Source organism: Hypomesus transpacificus, unplaced genomic scaffold (genome assembly GCF_021917145.1).
Source record: "Hypomesus transpacificus isolate Combined female unplaced genomic scaffold, fHypTra1 scaffold_27, whole genome shotgun sequence".
Lineage (NCBI taxonomy): Eukaryota > Metazoa > Chordata > Actinopteri > Osmeriformes > Osmeridae > Hypomesus > Hypomesus transpacificus.
In genome coordinates, this window is record NW_025813796.1 from 358,666 (window position 1) to 369,217 (window position 10,552).

The window sequence follows — 10,552 nt, forward strand, 5'->3', positions numbered from 1 at the left end:
CAGATGTTGTGTACTTGTGTTGTTTTTGTTTATCTTTGTGATAAGTGGAAGGTTGAGATTAATTGATTTCTTCCATGCAAATGGAACAGCTTTGTAGCTATGCTAATGCTGCACTAGATGACACATGGCTTCCAGAAACATAATAAGACTATCTTGATAATGGCAGTAATCAAATCCCAAGCATTTACTCTGCACACAGCTCAATTTGAGATCCTTCCTTTCTCTTCTCGAGTTCTCTTGCGCCATTTGAGATAATTTACATGACTCACCTTCTCTCTCTTTCTCTCTCACACACACAGACACATGCAAACTGACACACACGCATAGTTTAGCATTCAAATATATCTATTAAATATCATCATATGAGTATGTACCAGCATACATGCCCTCGGCTCCACTATTCAGACAGTCATAGTGCTATGCCTAAAGGTTTATCTGTGGCATCAATAAAACAGTTATCCTGCAGTTAAACTCTAACTCTAAACTCTAAACTACATTTGAAAACATTTATTTCGGTTCTCTAGTTTATCTCACTCTATTTGATGTAATTTCTTCACCTTCTATTGTTCACATTTATCTCTCTCTCTCTTACACACACTGTAAATACATATATTATACTGTATGTCTAATATACATTTACCAGTACACTGTGTTGCTCTTCACGTTATAGTGCTAGCCCTATAATATACGTTTAATCTTAAAGCACAGTCATTATTATCTGGTGGTTAAACTATGCAGTCCAACTTGGATGGAATCGGGACAAACCTCTGAGGTTAAAAATCTAAAATAGCATTTACAAACGTACCTTTCCAATTATACACGGTAAAACGGTTTGCTTTATTCATGTATTTAGTGTATTACAGGTTTCATTGTCACATTCTGAAGAATATCAACACAAACGCAGTTTTCTGAAATGGCATGGTTTATTGATCACTACAAAGCAGAATGTTTGTCATGGGCATAAACGGTCAGACTTAATAATTACAGATGTATCCTCCGCACAGACAATTTTGGTGCTAACATGATAATAATAATAATAGTAACCATTATTATTCTGTCTTCATGATCAAGCGCTGATCCTGTTTTAATCATCTGACCCCACTTTTCCAAACTAACGCACCGTAACCTTTTTGAAAATATTGCACCAGAAATAGAAACAGTTTCAGAACTAATTCTGAACACATAAACCAGGAATCCAACATTTTACACTAATATACAATGTGAGTTTATGGTCTGCAGAAATGACACTTAATTATTTTCTTGAAAGCGCTTTGGAAGTCTTTATTGAAATATGCGTAAATTATGGGGTTCAGTAGGGAATTGGAATACCCCAACCAGTTTATAATATCTCCCAGCCACCAAGGCATGTAGCACGACATTTTGCAAAACGGCATAACAAGCGCCCTGATAAAGAACGGCAACCAGCAGAAAATAAAAGTTCCCATTATAATACCCAGGGTCTTCACAGCCTTGCGCTCACGCCCTAAGGCGATTTTTCTCTTTGCCTCTGTGTTCTTTTCGTGTCTACTTTCAAAGATTGGAGCCGAATTCGGTGTATTAGGCAGTGGCAGGTTGTTCTTTGCGTTGCTGTGAACTTCTATTATCTCAAGCGACTCGCCGTCTTCCGCGTGCTTGACTGCGCCATTTACGCACGGATTCGGCTTGGGTTCCACACTCCTTTTCCAGGATTTTCCAGGCTCTCCATTTGACTTCTTGTGAAAAAGAGCTGGAGACAGCCCCAAACACGAGTCAGATACTTTCTTATTTTCTGTTTTGCGCACTGTTCTCCTGATCCGAAACCTGGCTGCTTTAAATATCCGTCCATATAAAACTAACATAAGGATTAATGGAATGTAAAATGCCCCAAAAGTTGAATAGATGGTGTACCACGGTGTATCTTGTCGTATTTCGCACTTCATGGGATCGGGCCTTTCCTCTGTCTCACCGATGGGCTGAGACCGCATGATCAACATGGGTGGGACAGATATTGAGAAGCCTACCAGCCAAGTCACGCTAATAAGAATCGCCGCTCTTCTCGGGGTCCTTTTCTTCATGTAGGCAATGGGATCAGTTATAGCCCAGTACCTGTCCAAAGCGATGGCGCACAGGTGCAGAATGGATGATGTGCAACACAAGACATCTAAAGCGATAAAAATGTCACACGGTACCTGCCCAAGAGTCCACCTGTTTAAGACCTGGTAAAGTGCTGCCATGGGGAGCACTAACACAGACACCATCAGATCCGTTACCGCCAGAGAGCCGATTAGATAGTTCTGGACATTCTGAAGAGATCTCTCCAAAGCGATGGCGGCAACAACGCATGCGTTCCCAAATATGGCACATAAGATGAGAGCTGACAGGAGAAAGGATGCGATGATTTGGTAACTTAGTTCAATGTCCTCGGTGGCATTTGTCTTGTTTGAGTTATCAAGACTGCCATTTGAAAACCAAAAGGTTGTTGTGTCGTTTGTCATCTCCATGACGAAACTTTGCTTTTTTTAAATGTCCTCAGTTACTTCGTACATCAAGCTTCTCTGCGCAAAAAGCTACACCTCCAGTTATTGCAGAGCGCATGGTGATCTGAGCTGTAATTCACCTCGCCTCAGAACAGAGATGAACAGGAAGCTCTGAACTCTATGTGTCGACTAGTGTCGACGAATCAGGGGGCATATTTATACTGGCGATGGAAAATAGGCTACGTCAATTCAATCTCTTTGGTCGCTCGCTCAGTCTGGTAGATGAGGGCGTGCGCATACAAGCATCCAAATATATTCTGCTTTTGGAAGCAACAAGTTTGGATAGAATCTCAAGACACCAGCTATACCAATCTTGTTAATTTTCCCAGCGTACGTCTAGTTATGGGCTAACCTACATAGGGTCATTAATGTTTGTATAATAGTTGTTTGTTAGACTAGGCTCAAATGTAGGCTATGCATGATATTGATTATAGAAATGTTTATTTATTAAACTAATAATCGACGAGACCAACATTCCTTTAGCATAATAATGATTTAATTTAGGTTGTGGCTGTTGCACCATTGTAGGTGGCTGCCTATATGAAAAAGCTAACACCAAAATTCTAACAAAAGGTTTCTCAGCTATTTTTTGTAGTATTAAATGTCCTTAATAACAAAGTTTACCAAAGTTTGAACACTAGAAAGGTGTAATTTTCAAGATTGCGTCCAAGATGGGCTGGAAGCCCTTAAAATATCGTAACTCCTTTATTATTTGACCTAGCCAAGTAATCTTGGGGTCCAATCCCATGTTTTCTGGGTCTATGAATCGATTGGACTTATCTAAATTGCACTGGTATTATTACATACTTATGGAATACATGATTTTGTGAGATTACTGTAAGGTTTTATCTTTGTTTGGGGTGAACCAGCGATGTAAACAATTTAGCCTATGTCATGTAACTCCTATAATTGTACTTGTAATCACTTATCTATCATGCAAATATGATCAGTAGAATATTACATGGCCAAAACATGTACCAGGCACCAGTATTCCTGGTCTAGGAAGAATAAAATGGTCATTTAAAGGACCTGACGGCCACCATTTTGAAAATTGAGCCTTTCTTAGAGTAACATTTTGGTAAACCTTTAGGATTTTTTAAGTAGGCTACATCTGATACTAATGTAAACCACTGAGAAACCTTTTGATATGAGTTTTGGGGGGTCAATCCATATTTGCAGCTGACTATTGGGCACTTGCATATCTACAACAGCACTTCCATAAAGGTTAGAATGCTGCCATCTGGCGTACGTCTACTTTCTTTTTCTCCAAGTGTTCATTAATGACAATTGGAGTTCATGCGCGTTAATGTACTGAAATTAAAGTTTCCATTTAATATTGTCTTGCTGGTAGTAATCTAGACAGCATTTCAAATATGAGAAGTAGGGTAGGTTACTGACCGACAAAGCTGGCAATAGTTTTAATCCGTTTCTTTCAAAGCGATGGAATGTTGGCTGGATAACAGCAAATACAATATACCGGTGCTTTAGCTCAGTGCACTTTGTTATGTTCATGGATTAACATGTTTTTGGATGTAGTTTTGCTAACCCCTTTAGGCCTTTTTCAAATTCCAATGATCATTCTGTGTAATTTTATGAAAACATATTTTCACACATAGCCTAATTTGTCCTGTACCAAAACAACATAAAATAGCCTACTTTTGTATTCATTTTGATAAGGACAGGTAGCCTGTCAACAGGTACATGTAGCCTACAAATGTTTGTCTACATACAAATAATGTTTAACGGATTTAAGAAATCAGCAAATGGTTGTTGAATGTGGTTGTTGAACTATATATTTCAGTGGTCTTGCTGTTAGGAACTTGTGATCATATTATGGAGTCAAATTAGGGTCATTAATATTCTTCATTCATAGAAAAATCCTTTTGCATCCGTAGAAAAAGATTTGCATCCGCAAAAAAAGTTTTGCACCCGTAGAAAAAGGTTTGCATCCGCAGAAATAGTTTTGCATCCGTAAAAAGAGTTGGTAAAAAATATTCCGCATAATAAAACTTTTTTACGGATTCAAAACTATTTCTACAGATGCAAAAACTATTTCTACGGATGCAAAACTATTTATCTGAATGCTAAATATTATTGACCTTAATTTGACTCCACATATATATAACCCAAAGCTGAATGTCTAGACCGCTGTTTTTGCTGCGCTAGACATTCAGCTCTGTTTGGGTTATTTGCCTTTCCGTAGGCTACTGTTGCTTGCCCGTCAATAACCAATGATGTAATTGTCCCTGAACTCCGAGTACAACCCACCGACTTACTTTTGTTAAATCAGCGATTTTTGCTACAGTGTCGGTGGCAATTTGGGTTTCTAAATCTCAGGTACAGTAAGATACTGTATATTCCCGTTACTGACATTCTACCTATCATAAGTGTTTTTTATCTACTTGAAATAGAGTTGTCTTTATTCATGTTTATTAGTCAGTCTGGTGGGTTGACCACATGGCTATGTTAGTACCACAACAACAACACGAGCTGACCAGCACTGCCACTTTGTACTCAGCTCAGTCAAATAACTTAAACTTAGTGACAAATAACTTAAACTTAAACAAAACTCTTTGGCTCAGTTAGCTACCGAGCTAGCTAGCTTATTTGAATTGTTATAGACTAGCTGACCGACCAATTAGTTTAAACCTAATCGCTAGATCAGCCAGCTAGGTATGCATGTGGGAAATCGTTACTTTGTCATGTTTGCTGCTCTATTAGCGACTTGAAGTGGTAGATTAGTAGCTAATGCTAATGCAATGCTTGTTACTGTACAGTTTCAGAATCTAGATTTACGTAACCAAACACTAGACTAATCATGACATATTTTGCTAGCCTGAATGCAGGTTCAAAAGGACAGACATGTTAGCTAGTCTTGGAATTCATGCAAAACCTGTCATAATAGTTATTTTGGACGAGGCGAAAGCCACCAATGTTGTTTTTAGGGCTGTATATATATTTATGAATCCCCACTGAACATCCGTTATTCTGATGACCTTAATATTTGGAACTACCTATCAGTGATGCCAGTTTATCACACACGTTCAATTATCTGTCTTGACTGTTGGTCTGAAACAACAGACACAGTTCTGTACAGTATGCCATGCTCATGTCTTGCCATCTTCATCTGCCTACCACAGAATATCTATGGAAAGTCCGGGGAATGTAGCAATGCTACGGTGCCGAAAATGTCGTAAAAGCTACATAGACTCAACATGCCTGTATCCGGTGGGTGACTGTTTTCCAAATAGTGAATCATATTTAGCTTCCTGAAGCTGTATAGCCAGCCCTGCCTTGGATCTTTATTTACTACAACATTGTGTTGTATTAGCCTACACCAGCCTACGAATTGCCCTGTTCATTGGGACTATTAAGTGTGATTTACAGGAAAAACGACACAGAATCAGAGTAGGTTAAGCCTTCAGGTATATTGCCCTTGAGAAGACACTCAGATGTTGTTCAGGTACAATGTCCAGTGCTATCTGAATCCTGAACTTTCTTTAACCTTCTGTCTCTTAATCATCTGCCTTTTAGCAGATACACCAGATTTGACCCAGAACAAGAATCTTGGACTGGATCTTAGTGGACCATAACACTTAGTGGTGTTAAATAGATTATCCCAATCAGGTTAGGGAAATAATACAGATATGTGGCACAACCCATTTGATCACTGGTTTATATTCATCTTTATGTGTTTGCGTGTTAGTCCAAATGTTATAGGTTTGACGTCACATTGTTCTGAAACAACCAATCTAAGTTAGTGAAGACGGGTCTTCTGTCTCCTATCAGATAGCGACAGATTACAGCACTGAAGCCACGTGCAGTGTCTGGCATGTGAACGTTGAAATGCTACCTGAGTGGATACTGACATCCGTGTACCAGGTAAGAGAGTGTGTGTGTGTGTGTGTGTGGGGGGGGGGGGGGTTTACCTGGTTTATCAGTATGCCTTTGTGTTCAATATGTATCTATGTTCTAATGCATTACTTTACCAATGAAACTTTATTTAATGGAAAATGTACATGAACTTAGCTTAGGTGACTGTAGTTTAATTTTTTTAAATCAGTAAATTCAGTAACTTGTATGCACATTTCTGTTAGATGTATCCCCTGTTGGAGGTACTTCATTTGTTGGTGTTCTGCATGAAATCACCCCGCTGTCATTACAATGCCCTTACCCGCTTGAGGTCTGAAATAGGCTTTTCTGTGCTCTTTTTCCATGTGCCCACCCAGCCATGGCTACTGCGAGGACTATGCGATGTTTTAATCCTCCCTGATATCCTCTCTCTCCACAGGCCCAGTGGACAGTAGGACGGCTGAACTGCCAGAGTTGCGGTGCTCGACTGGGGGGCTTTAATTTTATCAATCAGACGAAATGCCCGTGTGGTCAAGAGATCACCGTGCACCTCAACAAGAGTCGGGTGGACCACGATCACAAACATTCCCTCCACGTGGCCAGGACACGGACGGCGAGGGCGGGGGGAGGACGGGGGTGCCCGCACGCTGAACCGGGGGGGTCACACTCTCAACCGAGCTCCCAGTTCTGCTGCGCTTCTTTCCCCCGCCTCAACCTGGAGAGCCGACCAATCGCGACCCACCTCAATGCCCTTGACCAATTCACGGACAGCCAAGTGGCCCCGAGAGTTCATCCCAGCGATCCCTTTACCCTCCCACTAAAGAAGGGCCTCTTTTCAAATGTGAGGAGCAGGTCAGAGGTGGAGACATCCAGTAGCACTTTAGGTCTCTCCCAGTCCAGCCCCATGGATAATATCGAAGGGCAGCTGAGACGTTGGAGGGAACAATCACCCCATTCTTCTCAAGTAATCAACACCACCCAACTTCTCGACATTGTTGACAGGCCACCTAGTGCTCCTCGCCTGTTGCCTGTCTCTAGAGAGAGAAGACCGGAGCTCCACACAGAGGAGCCCCAGACTTGTGAGCAGCCACATGCCAGAGGGCCGACCCCAGAGCGCATAGCCCCGGTTCCAGAGGCACCCGGTTCTCCTCCCGTCTCCCCGAGAGGAGCCGCGGTCGGCCCCCCGAGCACAGAGCGACAGCGGGAGAGAGAGGAGGAGGAGGAGGAGCCCCGGGAGGGGCAGGGATCCTCCAGGGAGCTCCAGGCTCAGAACCCCCCCGTGTCCACGGCCTCTCCAGGCCCGACGAGGCTGAGCAAGAGGGAGAAGAACCGTCAGAAGAGCCAGAGGAGGAAGCAGAGGAGGAGGGAGCTCTGGATCCACAGTCAGCTGGAGAAGGATCAGGTGAGTCATGGGGAATACAAGTAGGTGAGATTGGCTGGCCTACCGATGGTTGGTGAGAGGAGCTCTCTGGAAAGTGACAGTCTGGGTAGATCGTGTCCACCTTTGTAGAACATGTAACGCCGTATGTTTGATGGATTTCAACCATGAACCAGAAGGGAAGGTTTCCTAGGCAGTATTTTGACATGTAGCCAAAATACTGTAGGTCCTATTTACAAAAATGATAACAAATAAATTGAGTTTTTCTTAATATGAGTCTGTCAGAAGGTTGTTTGAAAATACAATGAATCCCTCAACAAAGCTAATGCAGACATCATGGAGTCAGACATTGGCCTCAGTCATATATGCACCACATGTCCACATGGTGGTGATGTAGAACAGAGGTGGTTGGGGTTTGAAATCGTAGACCAACTGCCTTTCAGCCATGGGTTAGGGTTAGGAATGTGATTCTGGGAGCTGACCAAGCGAATAGAGACAGGATGATCTGGCCTGGGTGCCTGGCCTGTCGTGTTGGGATGCAAAGATTAATGCAGCTATTCAGGAATACTGGATACTGAGCCTGTAGCTATGTCATGGCTATGGGTGGATAATCATTGAGAGGGGAATGTTGGGTGCCTTTGAGGTTTGGTTCATACAGTCTGCAGTAGGCCACATGTTAATTTCATGGTTTACCGGCGACCTGGTCTACCACTGCAACGACAAGGCTAATTGTTTTCAATGGGTTTGCTGTCGAGGAGTATTCTTCTCCCCTCGTGTCGCTCTCTTTCCTGGAGAAAAGAGGATCCTGTGAAGCCACCACTTCAAGGATTCTCCACTGTCTCATGCTCCTTCACCATGACACTCCACCGGTTGACTGGAGTGGTGCTCACCGACGCAGAACAAGCAAACGAAAGCCTATGACACACAATCGGCCGCGCAAGATTAAACTTGAACGCCGTCGAGCTCGGATCTCTCAAGGATTTCCCTTTTAAAGACCTTGTCGTAGTTCAGAAGGTACAAGAGTAGCGGTAATAAATCCACACTTGGCAATACGTGTGTCGGCGGAGACCCTGCCTGGTTGTGTTCTCCTCACGCTGGCCGTGTACTAATAGTCGTGCTGTGTGTCAGAGCGTGTCGGGCGACGAGGAGGAGGACCGTGAGGGCTACACCTGTGCAGTGTGCCTGGACGTGTACTACAGCCCGTTCAGCTGCCATCCCTGTGGCCACGTGTTCTGCGAGCCTTGCCTCCGCACGCTGGCCAAGAGCCGGCCCGCCAGCACCCCCTGCCCCCTCTGCCGCACCCTCATCACACACACGCTCTTCCAGAAAGGTGAGGCCGCGCCGCTCGTGCCCCCCCCCCTACGCAAAGCATTCACACACCTTAGCTTTGTCTTACTTGTAATACTACAGAAATGCACTCCGCAAATCGACATACATTTTTTTTTATCGTTTTTTCTTGTCACCCTTTGCCCTCAGAGCTCAACCAATCAGCAAAGACCTTCTTCCCGAAGGTCTACCACACCCGGAAACAGAACTTCCAGAAAGCCACGTGTGCAAAATGGCCCCTGCCCAACTGCAGGAAGCGCTTCCGTATCTTCTGGGGTGAGATGAACGCAGCGAGCTTTCCATTCACTAAATATCGCCCCCCCCCCCCCCCCCCCCCCCCTTGAGCCTCACACTTAAATATGCCTTTGTGTCAATGTAAGAGTTGGGCCATTTATTAGCTACAGTAATATTCTCAACAGTAGCTCCATCTCCCTGCTTTATTCGAAACTTGACTCTTACCCCCCCCCCCCCCACACACACACACACACACACAGGGTACCAGAGACAGGCAGTGGCAGACAGAAGGTGGCACTTTGCTCCCGCGGGCTTCACCTTAGACGCCCTGGACCTTGCCGACATGAGGGGCTGGCTCTTTGACATCGACCTGGTCATCATCTACATCCACTCTGCCAACTGGATCCTGGCCCTGCTCGTCCTCGGGTTCCTGGCCTACTTCTTCTTCTCCTGAGCACCGACAAACACAGCCTTCTGGTAAACTAGATGGGGTCAATCTTCTGGAGGGTTCTGAAGAATATGTGCGTGTGTGTGTGCTGGCCAAAAGTAGGTGAAAGTATTTTGTTTCGATGGCTCGAATAGGGATTAAGGTTCAGAAAGTGTGAGGGGGGGGGGTGGGTGGGCTGTAAAGCCCGCTTTAAAGCCGCTTATATGGGAGGTATGTCTTCCATTGGCTTGCATTCAGGGATATCTTCCATTTTAATTACATTCATTGAATAACATTAAAGGTGTAAAGATAGAAAGGTGAGGTTTCACAGCTACTGTATGAACAGCTAGTCAGCCTGAATAGTTTGAAGTATGAATACTGTTGGTAACCTGATAATTATCCATTTGAAGGTTTCTGCTTTAGCCTCTCATTCAATATGGATAGTGGACTTTTTGTGAAATTGAATATGTGATGTTTAATTTCATGTAATCAACCAGGACATTGATCTTATTTAGCATAAGCATGTAAATATTTAATTCTGCATTTTATTAGGAATACCCTATTTTGATTTGTCTATTTGTATGTTGGAAACAGAAAGTGCAGATGATTCACATGAGATTTTTCATTGTTTTCATTATGCATCTAAAATAAATAAAGTATGAACTTTACTTAATTAATCTAAGGGCCGATTCATTTCAGGGTTTATTGGTGTTCAGACAATATTAAAGTTATTGTGACTCACACTTTTCTTCTTCAGCGGCCCCTACGGTTAGAAGCTCTTTCAAACATTCTTGTGACTCTGGAACCCAGAATGAAACA

The 10,552-nt window shown here is 43.2% G+C and overlaps 2 protein-coding genes across 4 annotated transcripts; one reads left to right on the top strand and one right to left on the bottom strand.

Moving 5' to 3' along the window:
* Nucleotides 1-926: 926 nt before the first annotated feature.
* On the bottom strand, nt 927-2,638 carry htr1ab (5-hydroxytryptamine (serotonin) receptor 1A b). The gene has a single exon (XM_047014720.1). The coding sequence runs from the start codon at nt 2,478-2,480 to the stop codon at nt 1,227-1,229; it is 1,254 nt and encodes a 417-aa protein (XP_046870676.1). The 5' UTR covers nt 2,481-2,638; the 3' UTR covers nt 927-1,226.
* A 2,097-nt stretch (nt 2,639-4,735) lies between these two features.
* Nucleotides 4,736-10,401, top strand: rnf180b (ring finger protein 180b). 3 transcript variants are annotated; one of them, XM_047014711.1, is made up of 8 exons: nt 4,736-4,853; nt 5,657-5,744; nt 6,051-6,143; nt 6,306-6,398; nt 6,808-7,770; nt 8,875-9,076; nt 9,223-9,348; nt 9,567-10,401. In XM_047014711.1, exons 4-8 carry the CDS (start codon nt 6,363-6,365, stop codon nt 9,758-9,760), a joined length of 1,521 nt encoding a protein of 506 aa, XP_046870667.1. In that variant the 5' UTR covers nt 4,736-4,853; nt 5,657-5,744; nt 6,051-6,143; nt 6,306-6,362; the 3' UTR covers nt 9,761-10,401. The 3 variants fall into 3 exon arrangements, with proteins under 3 accessions (XP_046870667.1, XP_046870668.1, XP_046870666.1); XM_047014712.1 differs by having other exon boundaries at nt 6,054-6,143; XM_047014710.1 differs by lacking the exon at nt 6,051-6,143.
* Nucleotides 10,402-10,552: the final 151 nt, after the last annotated feature.

Bases quoted from the DNA above. Each gene is read 5' to 3' on its own strand.
- rnf180b (XM_047014710.1), top strand. From the start codon at position 5,664: ATGGAAAGTCCGGGGAATGTAGCAATGCTACGGTGCCGAAAATGTCGT. The intron at 9,077-9,222 runs GTGAGGCCGCGC...CTTTGCCCTCAG, and splicing joins ACACACGCTCTTCCAGAAAG to AGCTCAACCAATCAGCAAAG. The intron at 9,349-9,566 runs GTGAGATGAACG...ACACACACACAG, and splicing joins GCGCTTCCGTATCTTCTGGG to GGTACCAGAGACAGGCAGTG.
- htr1ab (XM_047014720.1), bottom strand. From the start codon at position 2,480: ATGGAGATGACAAACGACACAACAACCTTTTGGTTTTCAAATGGCAGT.